This window comes from Chrysoperla carnea, chromosome 3 (assembly GCF_905475395.1).
Source record: "Chrysoperla carnea chromosome 3, inChrCarn1.1, whole genome shotgun sequence".
Classification (NCBI taxonomy): Eukaryota; Metazoa; Arthropoda; class Insecta; order Neuroptera; family Chrysopidae; genus Chrysoperla; species Chrysoperla carnea.
Genome location: NC_058339.1, coordinates 710,228 through 736,942, shown reverse-complemented (window position 1 = coordinate 736,942; position 26,715 = coordinate 710,228). Strand labels below are relative to the sequence as shown.

Below are 26,715 nucleotides of genomic sequence, written 5' to 3'. Positions count from 1 at the left end.
AAGATAGATTATAGTTTTGCGTAAGATAGAAGTACAAGGAAATGATAAGTTTTCCGGAGGGAAGGAGAGTGCCAAGAGCACACTTCAACTAAATTTCCCTCTTCGGATTCTTTAAAAATTCTTTAAATTTTTTTATATCAATCCTAATTGACAGTTTTACTGATAAAAATGTTTTCGGTTTTATGATGAAATTATCAATTTGAAGCGAAAAAAGTTCTTTAAATTCTCTAAAATTCTCACATATTATAACACATTTTGCAGTATTATTTGTGTGACTTGGAACTAAAGTAGTATCACACCGCTTCTCACACTTATTTTCAATAATTTTATACAGGCGTGCCACAATAATAATTTTCACTCCATTTTTAGCAATTTTACGTATGAACTCAGTCATCAGTTCACTGCTAATGCAGCAGAATTCAGATGTTTTTTTTTATAAGTGGTTTTCCTACAGGCGCAATCCAATGATATTTATGGCTTTATTTGAGTCGAATTTTGTGACTAACGAAGTCACAGGAATCATAACTTCTACAAAAAAGTTTTTATATGAGAATTCTATACAATTTTATGAGCTAAAATTTTGTAATATTCAAAATTTCAAAATAAGGCCTTTTGATTATTGGTGACACTCGACTGTAATTCAGCTTAAAACAAAGCCGCAATCCAACTTGAAACATCTCAATTTTTCTACATAATAGCTCCTCTAACTTTCGAAAACGATCGGTAATTTTAGCCCAAAATGTTCCTGTGGGATCATTACTTATAGGTTTACTTATAGGAAGGAATATTTTATCAAATTTTTGGAAATAGTTCCCATATACAAATATGTATTAATGGAGATGATAGTAATTGATTGGATCCCCTAAAACTCAAGATAGATATCGCTTTATTTTTAATCGCTGGGTTTTGATTGAACGCAAAGCTGGATGTATTACTAGAATTGGATTGGATTGTTAGTATTTAGTAATTATTACTCAATTTAAAAATAATACCATCAAATGTTTTCATTGGCCAAACAAAGAATAGTTCGGCTTCTTCAATATCCGATGGACCATTATTCCGAATAGTATAAATGTGGATGACTTGTGGTCCAAGTTGGCTTTCTTCAGTAACAACAGTATCTGTGTATTGACTACTATTGAATAGTATTTCTTGATTCCTAGAAGTACCATCAATACTGAAATGAGTTTCAACTAAAATACCAACTGAAATATGTTTGAAATTATCCGATACGGAATTATTATTTTCGGGATTTGTTGAATTTACGTTAATGTAGAAGTCATAACTTGGTTTGGTTTCTAATTCTAAAACAACATTGAAATGAACCTGAAAAAAAATAAATACATTATGGAAGTGTATCAAGATACGAAAATAAATAGTTTTTAAGTGCATGGATATTGATTAAGATAGATCTAAGGGATGGCACCCCGCGTGCTTAGAAGACATGTGCTTCATTATGCTAACTTAATTTTCTTACAATTTTATACCTGTTATTTAGTCCGTTATCTTGAACCAATCCTTTGTCAGCGGGCCTATATTTTCTAACACTGAGAAGGATACAAATATGCTCGATTGTCCTTTCTCTCTCATAAAACTGCTCACCTGTTTTAATTTTAGTTTGTGGTTTTCCGTTTTTTGGGCTACATTCCAACTGCATAGGTAGCTGATATTACTTTGCTGGTTACGCTAAGTATTATCTATTACACTTGTCATATTATTCTTACACGTTCAAATGTTGTGCTACTTCTATTTATACAAAGCTTGGTTTATCTTAAGTTCCTCTCCTTGGTGAAACTAAATAGTTCGAGGTGTGCGGTTATTATAAAAACGGAAAGGGGAGATCTCTATTATCGATAGAAACGTTTCTGTTAGGACTTAGGGAATCGACTATCGAGTATGGTATAAATAAAATAATAAAAAAGAATGAAATGAAATAAAAATCTTACAAGTTTATCTCGTGGCAAAGGATTTCCAATATCACATTTGAGTGTTCGGTTATTTGCTGATGAAGGAGCAGAACATGTTACTGGGATATCAGCTTTTGATGAATCCAAACGTTCAATCTTTGTAAAATTAACACCTTCAGGTATTTTCATGTTAAACATTGCCTCAAAAGCATCTTCACCCTCATTTTGAACTTCCACATCGATTTTTAATTTTTCATTTGAGCCCAACACGAACTTATTGACACTTGGTGATGCAATTAATCTTAAGTCAGGTATACAAATATTATCTGGCCCACAGTTCTTTTGTATACTGATGGAGTCTTTTGCGAGTAAACCTGTACTATCATCTAATACAGGTGTTAATTCACGCTCACGATCGTATTGGAAGTATTGATTACGTTCACGTCGATCTGTGTATAAACTGTAACGCATTTCAGCTTCTAAAGGTGTCAACTTATCTCGGACTCCATTCTGGCAAAAAAACAACATAAAAAGTAAATTAATTAATTATTCATTTAATGTGCAGAAACTATTCGCTTCGAGTGTGACTGCAGCGCCACACAAAACATGAACTACGGGAGGCTGTCAGAGTATGTTTTTATATGTATGCCTATAGCAAGAGACAAAAATATAAATAATTATTATATGTAATAATAAAAAAAATTTACATAAAAATATGTGACAATTTTACAGTGATTGTGTCATTTTTTTCACTAGTTAAATGAACCAAAAACAAGTAAGTGTAATGCTAGAAAATAAAGAATGTAGTAAACAGTAGGTTAAGTTGCTTGAAATTTATGTCAAAGTCTAAAAATAATACTAAAATTTAAATTGAAAATTTAATATTATTGTTTCACAAATTTAAATAAATAATTATGATAATTTACATTTGAAAAATAATATTTGTTCAATTTAATTTCTTATTTTCACAATTTTTAATGCATTAAGTTTAATTAATTAGTGTTTTTCAATAATTTTAATTTGACATTTTCTATAAAATTAACATGTAAAGAATTGCAAATTAGTCATAACAGCCTCCTTTAACTCCAAAATTGTTCACTGGTAGCGCTGGCATCGATTTTATTGTCTCTACCATGACTACGCACATAACGAATAGATTGTTTATACATATGTTTAATCCATGCAAAATGAATACATGTGACATTAATAAGTTGATTTTTAAGTGTAATTTTCACATAGAGCTGCAAAGTCGGCGGCCAAACGGTTGATCGCAGTAGAGAGAGACAGATAAAGTATACACTTATAATTGTATTTGTCTCTCTTATACGCTCACAATTTCTGTATCTTTCTATCTCTCTCATTGCGGTCAAGAACTCACTTATTGCGTATTGCTTAAATTATATACCATAAAGAATATTTTTTTAGTTTTTTTTCATTAGCATTATTAATAAACTGTGAAGATTATTCAGCATTTCAATTTTTTGCTACTCTAAAACTAAATTAACTCAAAACTAATTCAAATTATGAGACTTAATTAGAGGTTTTTAAAATGGTCGAATATGGTCGATATTCAATACCTTTTGTCTTTGATCATTCAATTGTAATAAACAAAACAAACAAAAAAAAGCAGGCTCAAAATTAACTATTTCTTTTTAATTGTTTTTCTGCTCAAACTGAACGAGAAAAATCTATGAAAAACGTCATAAATTTTTTAGAAAAATTAAAACAATTTAAATTAATATATTAACTTTATGTTCATGAAAGATTTAAAAAATAAAATTAATAATAATCCATTGGGATGACCATATGCAAAGCAATCGACATCTCCAGTTCTAAGGATCGCATCGAGACCAACCGATGCTTAAAATTCCCTTATTTTTTTATCAATATATTCAATTTGTTTATAAGCCGTTTATTTTCCGTGCTATGGCAGGCGGATGAAAAAAAAAATATTTTTAGCAAGCCCTTATAGCAATTTTTAGTTCTTATTAATATTTACGCTCATTCGGAGTGAGAAGTCAAAAAATATCGCAGAGAGTCGCAAATCCCTTATAAACAAATTGGCTAATTTGTTTAAGCAATTATCCTTTTTCTTCTAGATGACAGGATATATTTGTACCCCCCCCCCCCTAGTGTGGCCATCTAGCGAATCTTTTCGTAATCTTCAGAGGAAAAACGCCTGGAATTATTAATTATTGTATGTCCGGATTTAATGATAATATGATAATGTTTATAATTTGTCTTATGTAGTTAGTTAAAAATTTTTATTAGTATTATTTAAAAAATATAATGCTTTAATTAGCTTTTTTACTCAGAAGATTAGAAGTTGATCCGCTAGATGGCGACACTAGGCGGGGGGGGGGGTACAAATATGTACTGTCATCTATAGGATCTTTTCTTAATCTTCAGCGGAAAAAGGCTAATTGCAAAATACGTGAGATATAATTTAAAAAAATTGTGTATTCTATAAACAAAATACAACATTTTGACTGAAATAAGATATCCAAACGATCTTTTGCTGAGCAGAAAAAAAATCCAAAAGAAATTGTTTTTCCTTAAAAAGTCGATAAACCTCAAAACAATGAAAATTGACGCTACAAATCATAATTTTTAACAATGAAGCCGAATTGTAAATATAAAATGTAATTGTAAATATAAATGTAGTTAAATAAATAAATATTAACAAATATTGATGTAGGTGGTCTCTGTTATAGGCGTATATGCCAGAGAAACGGAGGTTAAATCCCATTATTATATAAAAATAATCAATAACCTGACTCTAACTCTTATAAACTCTTTAAATTCCTGACGGAAATCAATAATTTTGACTTGAATACAACCAGGCTATAGGTATAAAATACGATTTTTTACCAATATTTTTGGGGAACTGTGTACACTGTGGGTACTTAAGTATACATGTGCATAGTATACATTTCGAAAAAAGAGTATTTTAGATAATACGTTAATTTTTTGTTTAAAATTGAATTCTATGGAATATCTCCAACTGAATCCACCTGCACAAATGTTTAAACTATCAAAGTATTTGTTTACCTTAACGAAGACATCCATACTTTTGCAGTATTTTTTCGAATGTTCCAATGTAATTGTTTCGTTTACAATATTATTCTCGTTTGGTAAGAAAAACATTCTAGGATTTTTTAATTTTTTTGAATCCAAAACATATTGAACATTGAGTGCTGAAAAAAAATTTGTATAATTATTGATATGAATGTACATTAGTTTAATTAGAAATGATATATTTTTTAATTACGGACATGTTAAATGTAGTCTAATTGTTCTTGCTAAGCTTTATTAACTTATTCCATTAAATAAATAAGTTTAAAAAAATGAAATTTGATTAGGGTTTATTTTGTAAAACAATCATTTTGATAAAGGAAGTTGACAAATTCTTAAAATAGTGTTAATTTATTAACTAACGTACGTTATTTCATAATAAAAGAAATGAAACAAGAATAAAAATAAAGTGAATTATTTGTGGTATCTTCCATGATTATAAAGTATTGAACACTCACAGCATTCATTTAAACAAAGCATTAGTAAAACTGACAACATACTCAAGCAGTGATTAATTATTATTAACTAGCAGTTAACCGCCCGCTTTGCTAAGCAATTTCATCTTTAAATACAAAGACTACCACGTTACGGCCGTCACTTCCTTTCACCTCACTTATCCCGCTTTTTGTTCTCAATTTCATCGTTTTCAGTTGTTAGTGCGGAGCCATATTTTTGTTGTTGAGTTTTTTTATAGTTTCAGATTTTCCATTTATAAAGAAACATTCCTAACATACTGCTTGTGAGAAGAATAATTAGAATTAACTGACAAAACTACTTACGCACCTAAAAATTAAAACCAGCGAAGTTGTGAACAAAAGGGGGATTAGTGATGGCAAATGAAGTCAAGTTTAATATAATAGCCTTTGTATTTGAAATTGAAGTGCTGCTATCCTGCTAGTACCAATATGTATGTGAAACAGACATGAATTTAACCGTGTACCTATTATAATATAACTGGCACTAAGTAAACAAATTGCAGGACAGTGGTAAACGGCACGATAAATCTACCATTTTTAAAGATATTTATAATTTATTTATATATTATGTTTGTTTATTTTCGAATTTTTAGGGCTATGATTAAGCAATTAAGCATGCATTACAAAAATGGGAAATTTGTAATTAAGTTAGAAGAAAACCAATTACACTTTTAATCTGGTAACAAGAATTCTAAATAAACTTACTAATCATATTTTGAACTCCAATTCCTTTAAATTCCATACATACGTTTATTGATGTACAAGCAACTTTCTCATTAAGTCTTCGAATTGTACAATTTCTTTCTTCGATATTGATTTGTTTATTTTGGGCATTGAATGATACTACAGCGTCCATTTTCACAACTGGACGAGACCTGTAAAATTAATTTGTAAATAACACGATAATTTTGTACTATTTAGGTTTAAAAAAAGAAAAACAAAAAACTGGGAACAAAATGTATGTTTCAATAAAAACAATTATATTAAATTTAATTGTTCCCGCTGAAATGATCGATTAAATATCACGAGACAGGAAATCGTGTACGTATATGAGCAGCATCGGAGTATCACTTTTCTTTCAAACCAATTTAAGAGAATAACGTGCTGTAACACATGCTACACCAAAATACTGCGTGTAAGTAAGTGATCTAGTTTATGCCAATCAAGTGTGCTTGAAATCAAGTGTGACTTTTTCACCTGTCCTCTTTTGCAAGAATGAATATTTGTTTGATATATTAAGGAATGGGATTCGTTAAAAAAATCGATATAAACTTTTCCTCAAATAGTATAATTACTTATTAAATTAAATTTTTTAAACTTGGATTTTTTTACCTAATCAATAATAATTTCAATTTTGTATTATACAGTGTGTTGCATTTAAGATAAAGACACCCTCTTATTTTCGTTATTTAAAGATATATGGAAATTAAATTTTGTACAGTCATACAGGGTGATGGGTCAAGTTTCTTAAGATAACTAACCGAAATTTTAATTCTAAACTCATCTTACTACAAATTGCCAAATAGGGCCTATTCTTAATATTTTGCCTAGTGTCAGAAATGGTTAGAGATATCGAAAAAAACTTATTAGAAAAAGTTGCTTAGAATATTTTTTTATACCCATATACCGATTTTCATGACAAAATTCGCATCTTTAATTTGTTCATTATTTTGAATACAAATTATTGAAATATTTGAATACAAAACACTATTAATTATCAAATTGTTCAGTTTTTACATTAAATAGCATACTAGTTATACAATTAAAAAATAAACTTTTAACTATTGTGCCATCGAATGTAAAAACTGGACAAATTGATAATTTAATAGTGTTATGTATTCAAATATTTCAATAAACTTTTAATAAATTTGAGTAAAGACCAAAATAATGAAAAAATTAAGAAAATCAATTTTGTCATGGAAATCGGTATATGGGTATAAAAAAATATTCTAAGCAACTTTTAGTAATAGTTTTTTTTTCTCAATATCTCTAAGCAACTCTAACGCTAGGCAAAATATTAAGAATCGACCCTATTTGTCAGTTTGTAGTATGATGAGTATCTTAAAAAATGTGACCAGCCACCCTGTATGACTGTGCAAAATTTCAAATCGATATATCTATAAATAACGAAAATATGAGGGTGTCTTCATCTTAAATGCGACACAATGTATGTATTTGAACTACTATGTAGTCATAATCAGTATGCCCTCATTTATTATCTTTGATAGTGCAAATACTGTTCAAACATTTAAAAGTAATGATTCATTTTTGAGTACCTAATGAGTGAGTGATTATTTACCTAAATAATAATGCACGATTTGATTCGTATGCACCAACCACAAGATCTGGATATTCATTATTATCAACATCGATACCACCAGAAAGTGAAAAACCAAATGTTTGTAAAGATGGATCCCCTAATTGTTGAGCAAATATAACCTGTGATGGTTTTTCGCGTACACCTTTAGCAGATCCATGATAAATATACACTGCGCCTTGACCATATTCACCATCATACGGTGCACCCACAGCAAAATCACCATATGTATCCAAATTAATATCACCAAGGCGTGTCAACGCTAAGCCAAAGCGTGCTTTTGAATTCAAACCATCTAATTTATCAATCTTACGATAGAGTCCCTCATCGGATTCTCGATAGATCACATAAACTCGACCGGTTTCGTATTTGCCTTCATTGTTTGCCAAATCAGTATACATTGGTGCACCAATGATTAAATCGTCAGCATCATCACCATCAACATCGGCAACAGCGATCGCATATCCGAAATATGCACCCAATTGTTCACCAGTGATATTTTGTAGATTCTCCATATCCCACGTAAATAATAACACTTTGCCATAAAGGCCAGCTCCACGTGGCATCCCAACAGCTACACCTTCTTCAGCATCATCACCAAAAACACCTGCAGCCACTGAATATCCTAAATATGAATCGTCATCTTGTGCTGGACCTTCTGCTGTTTGGTACACATTCTTACGACTATCTAAGTTTTGACCAAACAGTTGTCCTGTAAAATTTACCAAACAATGATTTAATAAATTAAATTAAATTAAATGAATTGATTAATTATTAATTGATGAGTTAATTATTAATAAAGTTTGCAAAAGGTAAAGTAATAAAAATTAGCAGATATGAGTAGCTTAGAATGAAAGCTCATTTTTTTTTATATAAATAAAATCAAAATAAATGCTATATTTTTTTTAAATTATGGCTAAAATATAAAAAACTTGCCCTTTATAAGTCAATTAACACGTTGTCTACCGAGGATTAGTATAGTTTATGTGTCAATTAGTGATAGAACGAATATTCGGTTATTATTGGGTATTTGGTCATATATACATGGACTCCGCATTCCAAAACCCTTTGCAAAATTACTGAGCGTCCAGTTGTTGTCAATAATTAATAAGAAAACATCCGGGTTTTGTACGACTTTTTGGGCTCGATTTTCTTTTTTTATTTCATATTTTTTACTGGATAATATTTGTATAATTCAACGGCGCGGCGCGTTTTCGAAATCTCTGACACTAGGCAAAATATTAAGAATCGGCCCTATTTGTCAATTTGTAGTAGGCTGGGTTGAAAGTTTAGATTTTGGTTGAGTATCTTAAAAAATGTGAGCCATTTCCCTAGAAGACAGTGCAAAACATAGTGCAAAATTTTAAATCGATATTTCTTTAAATAACGAAAATATGGAGGTGTTTCCATCCTAAATGTGAAACACCATATAATTTTAAAAGCAGTTGGAGCAAATCTTTCACCTCCAATATTTGCAACTACAGACTTACAGATACACGTTCTTATATAAATACATCACTGGTTCAGCTTCACAGTTATGTCGTTGTAAAAAAGTTACTGTAACAATTCAGATGACTGGCGAATTAACTATCAAGATTTTTGTTAATTTGAAAATAAGGGTAAAAGAAAAGAAAGTGAATTCATGGCGGAATAAACGAACGGTGCTAAAATCTTAATTTTGATAAACGACCTTTTTATTCTAAGCTACTCGTATGTGATGTGAACATGATGTTGAGTGTGGAACCAGATATAACATGGTTTGTTTATTTTTTTCTTTAAAGAACTGTAAATAAAAAGCTTTAATTTGAGTTTATACGTCACCAGTAACTCGATAAAATCGTTATTTATTTGCATTTTAATTGATGTTTAACATAGGAGAAGGACGAGCTTTAACAAAAGTAAATTGAATAGTAATGAAAAGTTAGCTTTTTTGTAAAATTTTAAAATTGAATACATATATATTTACGAAATTTACAAAAACACACAATGACTCAGTTGGAACAAAACCAAAAAAGAAAAGTTTTATTGAAAGCGAATCAAGCGAGTATTTACGAGACTTTATCTTTCTTTGCAGTTAGAACGAATCAAAGTTTATACAAAATACTTGCAACGCTTATCTAAAAAAGAAATATTTCGGTAATGATAGGAGCAATAAAAGTAAAACAGGGAATTGAATTGAGTAGGGTAATTCGATAAAAATTTTCACACAAATTTAGTAGGTATTAAGAAAACCATTTTTGTATTTAAAAGTTTTGCTGTTTCTTTAACAATACTATTTAAAAAAAACAGAGCAAATGGTACGGAAATCTGCTTGTGATAGAGTATACCTTTAAATAAAAAATTTCCATCCTTTTTTCCGAAAACCAAATATATTCGACATGAATCCGAAATGATGATCGAAATTTGAAACGGCTGTTGCAAAGGTACGTTTTCGGGTTCATATAACATAATATAACATAGTAATGTTTTGGTATCAAGAATAAATTTCTAAAGTTATGGACACATATTGGTAAACATCCTGTAACACCAGGGCCAAAACGTATTTAGCCCGGTAAGCAAAATTTACACATTATTGGGATTTCATGATTTCAATGTAATAAATGTATTTTATTCAATTCAATGAATTACTCAATTGAGTACTACAATGCTAAATGAATTCTACTGGGAAGTAAATTTATCCTGCCTTGGAATCTTCTTGTTAGCACACGATTAAGAGAGAATAGTTAAAAAATTTAAATAAAATATAAGGTCATATCAGTGTTCAATAATAACGAATGTGATTTTATTACTGGTTACGTTCACTTACAATTAATAAATTATATTAAAATTATTAGAGCTCAAATTATGAAATTGTTAGATATTAAATAGATACTGAATCTTTTTAATTCTAAAGATGGGAGCATGATCTGTTTATGCTGCTCCTATTGTCAAAGATTTTACAAATAAGTCTGCTTATCCCAACTATTCTAACTTAGCTGATAATATGAATATGTACCTACATATATATTATATAGTAGAGTGAAATTACGCCTTGTGTATGGATTAAAAGTTCGAGCAGCGAAACTTTGGGGTTTTTCTTTTCACATCAAAATAAGTATTTTTTGAAATTTTTTACTTTCCCGGAGTGGTGCAACATGTTTAAAAACAAAATGGCGTCAAAAATGGAATTTTTTTCAGAAATTTTATCATTTTTATTTTATATTCGCAAAAGGGGACATCGGTGGATATCCAAATTTGGTAGGTTTGTAGTCAATGTTAAGAACTACTCCTCATATTTTTTTGGGGGGGTTTCATCCCTTTCCCTCCCAGTTATATATAAATGTATACATACATATGGTAAAACAGTTCATTTGACTGTAACTTGAAAAATATTTGATTGATTTTAATGAAACTAATATCAATAGTAGGTTTCATTACTTACAACTTTCGGTTAAAATTTTAGCGAAATCCGTTATATAGTTTGGTCAAAATTTCCAATTTAGTAAATTATTTAAAATGGCTGCCATTTTATGCCATTTTGTCCTACGAGGTTAAATTTTTTTTTTAAATGTAGCATTTTTCATTATTTTTCAATTTTATAATAAGTGGCTTACCTGAAAATGACTCCTTGATCCATATTTGTCGAAAAACCTCTTTTAAAAATAGTTTTCTGAAGCCAAAGCAAAAACACCCCCCAAAGCCAGTCCATACACCCCCCAAACAATTATTTCCAGAAAGTGTTACATTTTCCGTTTTTCGAAAAATATGGATCAAGGAGTCATTTTCAGGTAAGCCACTTATTATAAAATTGAAAGATAATAAAAAATGCTACATTTTAAAAAAAAATTTAACCTCGTAGGACAAAATGGCATAAAATGGCAGCCATTTTAAACAATTTACTAAATTGGAAATTTTGACCGAACTATGTAACGGATTTCGCTAAAATTTTAACCGAAAGTTGTAAGTAATGAAACCTACTATTGATATTAGTTTCATTAAAATCAATCAAATATTTTTCAAGTTACAGTCAAATGAACTGTTTTACCATATGTATGTATACATTTATATATAACTGGGAGGGGAAGGGATGAAACCCCCCCAAAAAAATATGAGGAGTAGTTCTTAACATTTACTACAAACCCACCAAATTTGCATATGCACCGATATCTTCTCTTGCGAATATAAAATAAAAATGATAAAATTTCAGAAAAAAATGCCATTTTTGGCGCCATTTTGTTGGTTAGACATGTTGCACCACTCCGGGAAAGTAAAAAATTTCAAAAAATACTTATTTTGATGTGAAAAGAAAAACCCCAAAGTTTCGCTGCTCGAACTTTTAATCCATATAACAGCCTTTTTTTGCTTAGATTTACTCCAGTAATAGCGGTATACGTCAATTACGCATTCTTAAATATTAGCGACGGTACGTAATTTTTATAATTTGGCTATAGAGAAATGTTAAAATGACATGTAAAATAATAAATAGTTTGTCTCTCAACTTGCTTTCACTATAATATATCGTAGTGTTCCATACAAACAAGTCGAAAAATGTGAATTTAACGTGATTCCGATTGGCTCACAGCCTCAACTGGTGTACCTAAATACGTCACAACCGATAACATTTTTTTTATTCAAAAATAAAGCTTATTTTTATTAATAATTAAAAAAAAAAAAAACTTAAATGTACTTTAGATGAACTTCAGTTTCATTTATGTATGATTTTGTGGCAAAAGAAACTTAATGGAACTTCTGTAGGGCTGTATAACTGGGCAAGTTGTAGATTTTGAACCTGGACAAGTTTGCCAAATATTTGTGCAGTTTTCCTTTTACTAAAATAAGGCTATATCAGTAGGGTTATTTTAATTTATTAGATTTGTTTATCGTTCTGATAATGGTTCTCATCTTTCGAAAAAATTTAATGAAGGATGGTTCTATGTTATATTTTATACACGACCAACTAGAAAATTATTTTTTGAAAAATGGGAAGTTAGTTGAAAACACAGCACCAAATAAATAGAGCTTGGAGTTAATTTTTCAAGATATTCTTTGTAAAAATTTAGTTTTCCTTTGAAAGATTTTTGACCAAAAGATTTATTTATTTAAATCTACAAAAATATATGATTCAAAAATCGTGTTTTGTAACTTACATGGCTCAAACTATCATACCCTCCCTTGCTTGAAAAATGGTATGGTCTGAGAGCGGATGGAAAAATCACTTGTCTTATTGGTAACCGGTTCAAACTTTGAAATAAAGCGGCAATGAAACCCGTAAAACCAATTCGCTATGCCCATCCAATGAGACCGGTTGCCAAAATGGTTCATGTGGTAATCGGATAACTTTCACGTGAAATTATAGCTTATTTTTCTAAGAGACAATTTTCATCAGAGAGATGATTTTTGGATACGATCGCCTTATTTGGATCGGATACGTAGTGTATGTTCCTACGGTGTGAAACTATCTACAGAAGCATTATTTTTAGTTAGTTTTTAGTGTTACTTGCAGTTTCTTTCGACTTTCGACATTTAACGGTGATCTCGTTATAGTCGATATAAGATGCAGACTGCTTGAAACTTAAAATATCAAACGTGGAAAGCAGGACTTTCAAGATGCATTTTGTCCTTGTACATCCTGAACAAAATGTTCGTGATATTATGAAAAGTGCAATCTAATAACAATTAATTATTAATAATAATTGGTTCTCACAATCAATGTTCTACCGTGAGCTAAAAGTTAGAATATTATGTCGCCAAATTGCTATTACTAAGTATGTGAGTTACGGTATTTGGACTGCTTATGTAATAATAGATAGTCGATTATTTGAAAGCATTGTTAGCTTAACTATAATATAATTTTCACCGATGATTTGTTAAAATAATTAAATAAAGTGGTTTTTGAAAGTTGAAATTGAAGAGAGGGCGCTATGCTACACTATTATTCTATACTATATGTATAATTAAGATAATATCCAATATGTTCTAATTACTTCATTCTTTACTTTACAACTGTTGTTAAGTCAATCATCTTAAGTGATTCTTATTCTTACTTATAAGATATCAGTTAAGTGTGTAGGACAGCTCTACTTAGATACAAATGATTCAGGTTTAATAATGGCAAGACTGCTATATGAGAGATGAAACGGATCAGAGTGTATTAACCATACTGTATCTTAAATGGTAAGTACCTATAGTGGTAGTCAAAAACGAAATAATAACCAATTTTAATTTTTTTTTTTTATGACATGGATGTTTAAAACTTTTTCATTGAAGTTCAACTTTATTTGATTTACAATTATCAATCAGAATCCATGGTTAAAATAGAGGAATAAAGGACAAAAGCTAATTAACTTCGAAAAGTTATTCTTTTTTCTTTAATACGTAGGGGTTTCCCATTTAAAAACAAGATCCAACACCCTGTGCCTTGCAATAATCAAAATAACTTTTATAGAGATAATTTTTTCAGTAAAATCAGCCTAGATTTTTATATCGCCTTATTTGGGGGAAGCCCGAATTTTTGGTTACGATAAGGGTGGTCAAAGATAAGTTGAAATTTGAAAAGGCGAGATACCATCCCTTGGAGGAAGGCCGCCATCTTGGTTTAAAGTTGTTTTTTTGCAATAAATGCTACACTTTTGATTTTAGCGAAAAAAGCGGTGAGCAAATTTTTGTAGAGAATCAAATTCTCTAAAAAAGCTCATATGCATTTTTTGCGTAAGTCACATAATAAACAAACTATTGGAAAGATAGTGCAAAATTTGAAACAAGTAATTTTGAAATTTTGCATGCTCACATTGCAATAATTCCATAACAGCAACATTTAAAAGGGTATTTTACTCTTAAATAGCGTTATTAATGTTTTAGAGGTCCATAAGCTGTTTTTAAATAACTCTGTATGCGCTTTGTTCAGGAGAGCGCAACTTTGGCGACCTCTGGCGCGAGAACAACGAGTGATAAAAAAATATTGTTTAGACAAATGTTTTGCTTGTTATGCTGTCTATAACTTTCATTTACACTTTTTTTCCATTCCTTTCACCGAAAATGCGAAAGGAATGGTTATAAGAGGTAATATCCTACAACCTTGAATTCTAATATATAAGTGTTTCCTCATCTAATTTGATGTATATAACTGAGACTGCGCAAAATGAATTTTTTTTGTGTGTGTAGTAAATAAAGAGTTTTAAGTTTATATTATTTAGTATTATTATATTCTAAATAATCACGAAGTCAAAATTATTTGAAGGCTCGCCTATGGCCTAATTAAACATTTTTTTATAAAAAATATCACGTTGATACAGAAAGGTTCGCCAACAACCCTGCACTAGCAGCACCTGCATACCATTCTACTCATCTATTTACGAAAGCATTTTATAACCATCTTGTAACTAAGTAATGAGAAAACCAAATCAATATTAATGAATGGTGTTTGATTATTACACTTTAAAATCGAAGGTACAAAATCCTGAATCAACTTAAAGTAGATTTGACTATAAAAAAATATGAGTGAATTCCATTAATGGTAGGTTGAGATCCGTAGACAAAACTGTAAGTTGTGAACTATATCGATTAATATGTACCGGGTGTTACAAAGTAAAGAAAACAGTATATAGTGAGCATACTTGTGTAACCTTGAAATGATCATGCTTGGCCGTAACAAGGTCAATGTCAAAATTTTAAATGAAAACTCCAATTTTTTATTGCCGCTTCGTGTAAATCACATAAAAAACATATTTTGTTCGAAATGTTTTTCTTAAATCAAAAAGTTACGGCGAAAATCGAATGCAAAATTCTACCTGTAAAGTAACGGAACAATTGAATATTAGTTAGTTAAGCCAGAGAAATATAACGGTGACCATAATTTTGATATTGACCTGACATATTCGAGGGTTTTTATGATCTAAGAGCACATTTGCTCTTAAAAATTCCATTGTTTCCATTACCGATGTAGAAGGGGATTTTTAAATTTATTCAGTGTATTTTCAAATATCCAGTCTATAAGGTCAATGTCAAAGTTTAAATCATGGAGATGTATTTTTTATGTGTATATTGTCATATTTTTTAAACTTTGACTCAATTATAAATTTTGATGCCCTCAACCATTTGATGAAACAAATGGTGTAGGTTTTTGGACAAATCAATTTTCATTCATAGCCGACTTAGGCCAATCAAATTATACATTGAACCTTGAATCAAACCAGATAGATTTGTTTTTTTTTTATATGTTGTTTGCAATGTAAAGGCAGTGTGAAATCCAAGTTTTCGACCCCCGCAAACGACCGAATCATGCCAAAAAATAAGAAAAACCTCGAAAATTTTGACCTCATTTCAGTTTTTGGCGATTTTAACCCGGAAGGACTGATTTTTCCCCAGAAATTATCAATTATTTCAACAATTTGAGGAATATTGGTTATTATAGGACCAATATTTGCGGAGATACAGCTTTTCATCTTGTTTCTTTTTTCATGTTACAAGATTTTACGCAAAATTTCATCTTTAAAATCGTAAGAGATTTACAAAACTATTAAATATAAAAAATGATCCTTATAAAAAAATAAACAACTTTTTTGAAAATTTTTTTCGTACATCACCTTTTACCCGTAAAGGCGCAAATTAGACAAGATTTTAGTGTCCATTTTCTCCAAAACTTTAAAAGATAACGAGTTGGAAACTTGCAGGTAGCTTCAACTAGTGGTCTTGTGAAACATTCTGGAAAAACGAAAAAAAATTCTAAAAAATAATTCCGAAATTTGTTAGCACCTTCACGGAAAACAGTGGTGTTGTTTATATTTTATAAGGAAAATTTTTATATTTAAACTTTTGTTCTATCTGTAATGGTTTACAAGATGATATTTTGTATAAAATCGTGTAACATGAAAAAATAGACAAACTTTGAAAAGCTGAATCATCGAAACTGTTGGTCAAAATTTTCGAGTTTTTTCTTATTTTTTGGCATGATGAAGTCGTCTGCCGAAATCGGTAACTTGGATTTAACTTAATCTTTACATTGCAAAAAACATATAAAAAAAAAACCATAAATAACTTTTTTGATGCAAGGTTGATGCGGCAATCGAAAGCTTAAATATTATTGTATTCGTGGCAAGCAAGATGCAATAGTTAAATAGCTTAAGATGTAAAAGATACAATAATAAAATGTATTTGAATATTAAAAAAATTATGACTCATTTTAAAATTTAAAAAAAAAAAAAAACAAGTTATTTGGAGTTACCCAATTTTGCTTACTAAACAGATTTTTTGGCTCTTGAAAATTTAGCTTAAAAAATGCTTTGGAGGTTTTCTTGGAGGTTGGAGCGCCTCGTTACTTTTGTGACATGGTGTATATTTATTTTAGTGTACTTTTCATACTAGATTTAAGTTGTATACAATAACAAGTCGTACTTTTTAGAATTAAATTCAAGAAGAGGGGGATACTTCTAGCATGAATAAAGAATGTAGGATATAATGTTGTACCTTGATGATAATATCCTTCTTAGATCAACCTTTCGTTTCTTGAAAGAGATTTTTAACTACGGGATAGGAACTATATGAAGATTTTTTAGTGGAAAAAAAAAACTTTTAACAAAAAGAAAACCGACTTCAAAAGAAAAACATTTCCAAAATAAATTAATATGCACTAAAAAGTAAAAAATAACGACAATATAATGTAATTAAAATTATTGTTATTTTTGGAGTCGGTGTCAGCCAAGCTAATGTAGAAAACTGTTCCGTCAGAGTTGTTTCCTTGTCTGACACCGACTTCAAAAATAACAATAATTTTAATTACATTATATTGTCGTTATTTTTTACTTTTTAGTGCATATTAATTTATTTTGGAAAAGTTTGTCTTTTGAAGTCGGTTTTCTTTTTGTTAAAAGTTTTTTTTTATTTTGTGATTTTTAGTGAATCTGAAGTACGCTAACTAATTTGTCACTAAAAAAGAATCATCGAAGTGATATGGAGTTATTCGTCCTCTTGTCGTGCATACTTAATTCAAATTTAAGACTTTTATGGTTTTCTCATGGATGCCGTTCTCAGAACTGAACCAAAATGAAATGGGACCAAACGGGAAGCATCAGCTTTCAAACAGATAAAGAATCGAATTGATAACCTCCTCCGTTTTTGTTTGAAGTCGGTTAAAAATTGAGTTTTACTCATTATTTATTTAAGTTGACTATGAAAGTGTTATAAATCACCGCATTGCTGGGTAATTTATTATGTCATATTTCAATTTTAAATATAATGTAGAGTGTGTGACTCTAGGTGCCTTGGATCAAAACAACGTACAACAATGTTCCACTGATCAATGAATATAGGTACTTAATGTGACAATTATTGGTCCTTTGCTATAGATCAGAATTAGCTACACGGACTCAATGAAATAATTAGTAGGTACTTATGTGTATAATAGAGAATATTCACATCAAAAGCTAAAATCCATTAAGTAGGGGAATTTAGTGACTTTAGTGCCATAACATGATTGAATGCTAGTTATTTATATTGTTTAGATAATATTTGTGCAATTTATAGAAAAATATCATTTTTCCATGATTTTTTCCCCCAAAAATGTATTTGAACTTAATAACAATAACAATGTATTTTAACTTTAGGGCGGAACCCTAATTTTTTTAAATAAAATACAGCCTTTGTTACTTGCTGATAATATAGCATCATTCTAAAAAAAATGGCGGTTTGTAAATATTTTCGTACAAGCTTCCATCGCCTATTTTATTCATTTTGAAGATGAATTTCAAAATATCCATTCTTAAATGACACATTATAGAATCAGCATCCTCTTGAAATTTCAAACCATGGTTTTTCCTCCTCAGATTATTTTCCCTCTCTGAAAGGTTTTTGATTTCAAATAAAATAAAAAAATAAATATTTAAAAAAAATCACAAAAATCGGAGCTGCTAGTGAAGACTGCCTAAGAATGGCTATTTTATGTATTCCTTGATGCGTGCGACTATTACTTGAAAAAAGAGTTTATTGTTTTTATAGACATATCATATTGTTTCATCATGCTATGCTAACAAAAGTTTGAATGATTCCCCCCTCTTGGATGATTCCTGTGCACGGACCTGATGTGGCTTATGAACTAACAATTAAAAAAAAGTTTTTTTAGTTTTAAAAAATATTCTAAGAATTACTTTAATTACCTGTAATATTTAAAAATCTGTTTTATTCTTTACATTTTATGAACAAGTCTAAATAAGATTAAGATTTTATTCTATTTCATTAAGCAAGCAGTTTGTATTTACTTGATTTAAGTCCTTACATAATTAATTTTTAAGACCTGTTTACAGGTGGATCGGGTAGAATGGGCCAAAATTATGAAATTATTTCTTATTGTCACTTGTTTTCAATGTATAGCAAAGTAAGTTCTTTATTTTACTTGATCATTTATTGGTGGTTGTGTACAAACCGAAATTAGCGCTCTTCGTGTAAATATTTCTGTCTTCTTTTCTTTTAACTTTTTACATAAAGATGTCACCATTTAGGTATGAAAACTAATATGATAATGAAAAGATACAAAAGGTATAAATATTTGCGCGCTTAATTCAATTCTACTCATAATAAGTGAAAATCCTATAACGCAGAAGCTTTGTCATTAAGCGAATTTCTCTTAAATAAAACTATTGAATTTGATAAAATTAATCAGCATTTCACATTTAGAAATAGGTATATATTTAACTGACGGTCGTTTTGTTTATGAGTGAAAAATAGATTATTGATAATCAAATATATGGGGTGGGTCATTTTAATTTATGTTTTCCATTTAAAAATTAATGTTAATGTAAAAGTGGTTAGCGAAAAACTAAAACAACAAAAACACGGGGATACTGATATCATTGTTTTTTTTTTAATGCAAAAAGCACAAATTAGAAGAACTAACTAACTTAGATATAAGTTAATGAATGCAATAGTTTGAAAGCCTACACCTAAAATAAAATCTAAAAAATTATATTAAAAAAAAAACTGAACAAAAAAATGAATTTAGTTAAAAAGATGGAATTGATGATTTAAAATTTTTAATAGCGATTTAAAAAAAGTAGCGGATCAATAAAAGCACGTTTATAGTAATGCTTTTAATTTTTGCGTGATTTTAGGGGTATTTTTTTTGTTTACCTTCGCCGTATGGTTTATATCTTGGTGGAATAAATGGTAAGAAAACTGTTGGTTTTATGGAATATAATTGTCCTGTATAATGGAAAAATCGAAAATATTTTAATTATTATTTGTACAAAAATTTCTATATACAATAGAATCAAGTCATCGACTTTCAAATATTATACTGATCGCATAAAACATGCAAAAACTAACTCACCTTGCCAATACCAGCTTCCTGGCGCTCCAATAAATAATCTATGGCCATCCTGAAAATAATAACATTTTTGTTAATTATTTAAACAAATTCTGGAAATAAAGACTGTGAATGAACATATGAATAGCTGGCAGCTAGCAACACATTGACTGTCGTATAAACTAAAGGTAGCCATTGAAACACGCTCTTAATTATTATAAAAAGTATAAGGCACTAATTTTCAATTCTCAATAAAACTATTGAGAGCAAAGACAGGAAATTTAACATTTTTCTCAAACTCGGTACATAGGTTCAATTTGGTCATAATTCCAGACGATTTTTTCATTTGGCATAAAATGGCAGCCATTTGAATAAATTTATTAAATGTGAAATTAAGTGATGAACTATTTGGCGGATTTGGTTAAAATTTTAACTGAAAGTTGTAAGTATTAAAACCTACTATTGGTATTAGTTTCATTAAAATCAGCCAAATATTTTTCAAATTACAGTCAAATGAATAGTTTTAACATATGTATGTATACATATACCTATAACTTGGTAGGGGGGGGGAAACTCCCCAAAAAAATATGAGGTGTAGTTGAGGTGAACATTTACTAAAAACCCACCTAATTTGGATATGCACCGATATCTCCTCTTGTGAATATAAAATAGAAATGATAAAATTTCTGAAAAAAATGCCATTTTTGACGATATTTTGTTGGTTGCACCACTCCGGGAAAATAAAAAATTTCAATTAATACTTATTTTTATGTGACAATAAAAACCCCAAAGTTTCGCTGCTCGATCTTTTCATCCATATAACAGCCTTTTTTTAAAATTTTATTCCAGTATAAAAAAAATAGGGTTTTTGGACCAATATCCAATTTGGTCAGAACAAAAAGAATTGTTAAAATACAAGTCGAATATTTGGCAAAGATTTGGCAAAATTGTCTGAAATAATGTCTGTGTTGGTTAACATATTGACTGAATTTACGGAAACTTCTAGATTTGACCTAGTTTAACAAATGTGGCCGCATTTTCAAATGTAGTTAAAGCAGCGTTAATTATCTCCTTCTTCGCGCAAACAGATAATATACCATTTGAAACGCAAATATTTTAATATTCGTAGCGATTCAAATGCCGAATCGACATATTTAATCGACAAAAATGAATGCGAAGAGAATTGATTATTTATGAATTGATTATGCGATTATTTATTATGAAATGAAAGAAAGCAAAGCAAGGAATGGTTGTCAATGGTAGCACGATTTTTTTATTTTGACATATTCATATATTGACAGATACTATTAGACACACATAGGTTGAGAAACAATGGAATATTGTTTTATAGCAAGCAATGACTAAAACTGTTTGTGTATTCATAATATATGACGCAGATACTCACACAGACGCAAGGTACATCAAGGCGAGGCGCCACTCACTCTTATATTTGACATTACTTAATATCTTTTTGATTTAGTAACAGGCCCGACACAAAAATAAACAATTCAAAATTCAATATAAGCGGCTTCACGGTGTAGTGCTATAGCCAAGTATGGTTTGAGTCTCGTATTTTGGAAATTTGAAATTACATTTAGGCCATTGCATATAGGTCGACCAAATTGATATTCTAGTGGGTTAAAGGATAATCTAGGTACTTAGACAGGGGTATATTTCAGCAAGAAATGCAGGTTTGCTGCAATCAATATAATATAAATCCTGATATTTGTATTTAATATCTTTAATATTAGGGTAAAAATTGTTTCAATCTTAATACTACATCAAATCAAAATGTATAAAAATAAAAATTAAAAAAACTTGGTAAAGAGAGGGTAAAAACAATTCCTTAATTTCTCAAATTGTTTATCTTTTTCCTTTTCTTTGAACTATAGGAAGGTGTAAGAGAAATTTTTATAAAATATTTAATCAATTATATGATGTTTTGAATTTGAATCGAGATTGGATCTTTATCCAAGGCTTGATTGGGCAAACACAAGTAACCAAATAACCAAGTTTTTTTTGTAAATTCATATTTATGATATTTTGCTGTTAAGATAGTAAAGAGAAGAATAACCATGTGACGGAGTATTGATCAAATATAGGTTGTGACAAGACCATTTATTAAATACATCACCCTATATATATAAATCTAAAAACTGATTACTATACGTGAAGATTAGACATAGCATGATATAAAGGGTCGATGTAAAAACTAATGGTCTGAGATTTGAATAAGGATCGACCTTCATCCATCTGCTTACCGAAAAAAAGTTATGATGGGTTGCCTAAAAAATGTGATTAACTTCTTTTAGTGAAAATACCAAAAGTCAAATTTTTTTAAAATTTTTTATTGAGTTGCATATTTAACGAATTTTGGTCTACTCGAAACTAGAAACCATAAGAAATATACAGCAGCTGTGTTCGCCACTTTTTGTTCACTATTATGGTATACATACAAGTTGAGAATAGTAATTACGTTCATTTGATAATTCATTGGTGGCATATCTAAATAAAGATAATTTTATGGCAAATGAAGTGTTATATGATTTTCCACGAAATATCGGTCAAAAAATAAATTTTACTAATAATATGTTTTCCAAGTTTTGATATTTTTATTAATAGTAGTCTTGAGCATATTTCTTAGGCAACCCATTACAGGGACACTTGCTAATATTTTACATTTCATACAAAATAACTTTCAGTTGGTAAACAGATGTGTGAAGATCGACCCTAATTTGGAGCTTGTACTATAGAAAAGATACTATAAAAAGAAGGAAAATATAATCATTTTTACATGAACCCGGGCTTGGGCAAAAATCAGTTATCAGACGTGGGGCAATATCTGATATTCAAAGTTTAAACGATTTTATCAGTTGATTGTAATTCAGACTGGAGCAGTGTTGGTTTTTTATTATTAGTTCAATATTCATCAATCCCTCCTCAGGTTTGAACCACTATTTTTATGTGGATACTTGATTGTGTTAGAACTTAAAAAAATGTGTATACCAAAAAATTATTCATAAGTTACCTCTCTTCAAGCTTTTCAACTTACTTTAGATAAGAATGTTTTTAACTTATAAAATTTAAGGGTTGTTTCATTCTTGAATCGACTAGTCTATCATCAGTCTATCCTTGTCTATTGTGAGTCACATTTCGGTTATCGTCTGTCTAACTTCATGGTGTTAAAAAGTTTTAACAAACTTGAAGATGTAGATTTCGGGTCATCCCGTGCGCGCGCATGCATCATAAAAATTCACTCTCTTATTTTTTTTATAACGCGCTTAACGGATTATAACTTCCATAAACTATTTATAAAAGGGTATGGTAGTTTTATGAGACACTATACCTACTAGATGATCCGAAGCACTATACGTGAGTACAAAGTGGTTATGCATCCGAACTTTAAGCTAATGCTTCGATTTAGTAATAAAGCATTTAAAAAATGCGTATTACACAAGGTTACTTTGTGCATCAAATACCTTCCACAAAATTTTAAATAGAGAGAAAATAAGACTACATGGTTGATAGTCGAATGATGAGTTAGTGTACGGTCTATGGTCCCCTTAAGTTTCATGTTACATAAATAACTAAATGTAAATATGTTGAATCTTGACTTGTATTATGTAAATGAAGTTCAATGGATATCGGCACGAAACACGAATAACAATTAGCAATTCAATAACGTTTGCATTACATTCCAATCCATTGTTTTAAATATATTTTAAATTCACTCATAACTTGTTCTGTTCTGTTCTTCTTAGTTCTTATCCAAAACCACAAATGAAACTTTGTAAGTAACAACTATCTATCCATACACTATAGGTACTCCACAGTCTTAAGCCATAACTACAGCCTAAACTAAGCCTACTTACTATTGGTTTATTGTTTGTATGCATAATAAAGAAGCGATACGACGTTACTGCGACAACCATATTTACATATAAGTAAGTATTTAAATATATTTTAGTTGTCTATGTTAGCAGGATACTGAATTGTTCTTTTTGATTTGGTGTAGTACACTGAGTGTGAGTAGAAAAGGATTGTGTTATAAGACTAAAATTTTCCAATGTCGTAATTGTCGTTTATTTATGTATACTCTACCTGTGCACATTTTGTGACGCAGAGATACTTTCGTTATTTTTTTAATTAAAAAATTGATAACAAGAATAACTTAATAAACACCTCGGCACGGAGAAACGCAATTATATATCTTCGTAATCTTAAATTTTTGTGGCTGTTCTCTAATCGAAATGCAAATTCAAATAAATGAAAATACAGTGGACCATCGCAATAAAGGAAAAATGTCTTTGCTTTAAAATAATAGAGAATATATTTTCATGGGATCAAACCAATATAAAGGAGTGAAATTGAATTAAAAAATAATTGATGTATGTAAACTTTTTTAATTTTAAGTAAAATATCCACTATTAGTTATTAATTCAACTGAAGAAACAATGATTTAAGAATCGTACTACGACTTAATTATACAAAATGAAATTGGGAAGTTCATTAAATACATAAAAAAGCTACCCAAATTTGAAAAGATGATACAACTGAAAACAATTATTTTATTTACTTATTGACAGTGTTTTATTTATTACTAGCTGTTACCCGCCCGCTTTGCTGGGCAACATCCCCACTTGCACCCCTCCCTCCACATTTCCTTGCGTTGGATAACAGTTTTGTAATGTACATGTCATGCTCTTTTATTTGATACCCCACTTAGGTATATTTGTCAATATTCGATATTTCCTTCCCACTTTCTCGCTACACCTTTCTACCCTCCGAAGGTTAAAAAAATTTCTAAATGTAATTTAAAACATTCTGACCAAGTTTTGAACTATTAAAAGCCATAATTGAAAAATATGAATTTTTTATTCATGAACACCCCCGCAACCCCCTTGTGGGTGGAATTTCGTAAAATCTTAGCTGACCTCTACTTGGCAAAAGGAATATTCCTCCCAAATTTCAAGTCTCTAGGTCTTATAGTTCCAGAGATATCGTGATGAGTGACTATCTATCTATCTATCTATCTATATCTATAGAAAGTCTCCTATATATTTATAGATGAAACCTGTACCATCGATCATCGATGGTCGATGGATATTTAATAAAATATTTTTGTCACAAACTTTAACCAAAAGATATCTTTTAAAGACTGTTACTATAAATTCAGACCGAAATATGACATCAAAACTTAAAATCAAAATTTCGATTTTGCTTAATGCTGCTTTTAATTTGGCTTTTGTTCTCATAAATCTATAAATGAGGTGAGAGCTAACTGAATAGAAGATAGCATGTAAAAAGATTCTTTTAATACGATTTGTTAGTTTTACTTTTGCCCTTGCTATTCATAAAATGTAAAATTTTGTGTAGAGCGAGATCTTAAGTTTTTACACCTGAATTGATGTGCACAAGAAGCGCGGTTAAAACCTAAAATTATTACGCGTTTCTTTTTATATGACTAATATTTTGATGCATAATAAGAAATAAACATCCATAATCTATTTGTATCGATAGGCTATATAAAATACGTTTCGTAAAATTGTAAAAACTGAAGTAGTTTTCGATAAATAATACAAAAATATTCCCATAAGATTTGTTGAAAAATTGTATAAAATTAACACAATTATATTATATCTAATTTATTTATTTGTTTGATTTGCCGATAAATGGCTTAGGTATCACTCATTACATTATATTGTACAGACTGTTTGCGTGCTTACAAAATTCAAAATATAGAACAAATAATAGTCTCCATTAGAATTTATTCTTTTGTTTTCCCAACCGAATCTATACATCCTAAAGTTTGCGAGCATTCTTCTTTCGCTTCTATTTGATACGTTTATGTACAGTGCGCCTCTATCGTAGTGGTTTAACATCATGAAAAATTGTAAGGACTTTCTGTTTTAGCTTCTGTCAGGGTGTTCCCTAGGCAAGTCTCTTATTTTACTTTTTGTTAAAAATAATTCCACGCTTTTTTAATACACTTGTTACGGATTGCGATTACGCCCAGTTCTATATTTACAGCACAATTGGGGGAAGATTTTGGAATTTATAGCAGCTCTTTATAAAAGTTGTAGGCAATTGTATCTAGTGGTTTAAAGTTATCTTTGATTTTACTATCTAGTGCCCAAATTTCGCAGCCATATGTTAAAATTGGTTCAATTAAAGTATTAAACAGTTGTAAGATAATTTTAGTATGAAAATTCTGATTCTGATTCATGAATCTTTTAATACTAAATCGTCAGCAAATACAATTTTTTTTATTCCATTCCCTTGAATACAAGGTGCCGTGAAATTTACTTTTTCCATCCATTCGCTGAAATCGTTTAAATATAATAAGAAAAGAAGAGCGGACAAGTGACAACCTTTTGTTTGTAAGGTTAATCCTCGGTAATTATTTGGGTCAATCATCTTTCCTTTACCTTTATAATTATTGATAATGACTCCATTCAACCAAATTTTTGGAAAAAACGTGTTTTTCTACATTAAATTATCTAATTTTATTAGGATGATCACAAATGGTTGCAGTGCTACAGCTGTAAACTTAATATATTCGCTTAGAACGCCGTCGGAACCACCCGCTTTGCCTTCTTTAGCTAGTTCAATCGCTGTCTGAACTTCTTCGACTGTTATTGTCTGCTATGTCTGATTTAGTAGTAAACC

At 29.8% G+C, this 26,715-nt stretch overlaps 1 protein-coding gene across 2 annotated transcripts in view; it reads right to left on the bottom strand.

Annotated features, from left to right (window-relative positions):
• LOC123294915 (integrin alpha-PS2) overlaps positions 1-26,715 on the bottom strand; it is a 259,591-nt gene that overhangs the window by 8,006 nt on the left and 224,870 nt on the right. Inside the window, exons 6-12 of one of the 2 annotated variants that reach the window (XM_044876108.1) lie at positions 20,071-20,119; positions 19,872-19,943; positions 7,758-8,487; positions 6,164-6,333; positions 4,959-5,104; positions 1,947-2,417; positions 993-1,326 (exon numbers count right to left, since the gene is read on the bottom strand). In XM_044876108.1, the coding sequence (XP_044732043.1) occupies positions 993-1,326; positions 1,947-2,417; positions 4,959-5,104; positions 6,164-6,333; positions 7,758-8,487; positions 19,872-19,943; positions 20,071-20,119 (1,972 nt within the window). The remainder of the gene's footprint in view (positions 1-992; positions 1,327-1,946; positions 2,418-4,958; positions 5,105-6,163; positions 6,334-7,757; positions 8,488-19,871; positions 19,944-20,070; positions 20,120-26,715) is intronic. The other variant, XM_044876109.1, reaches the window with a different exon arrangement.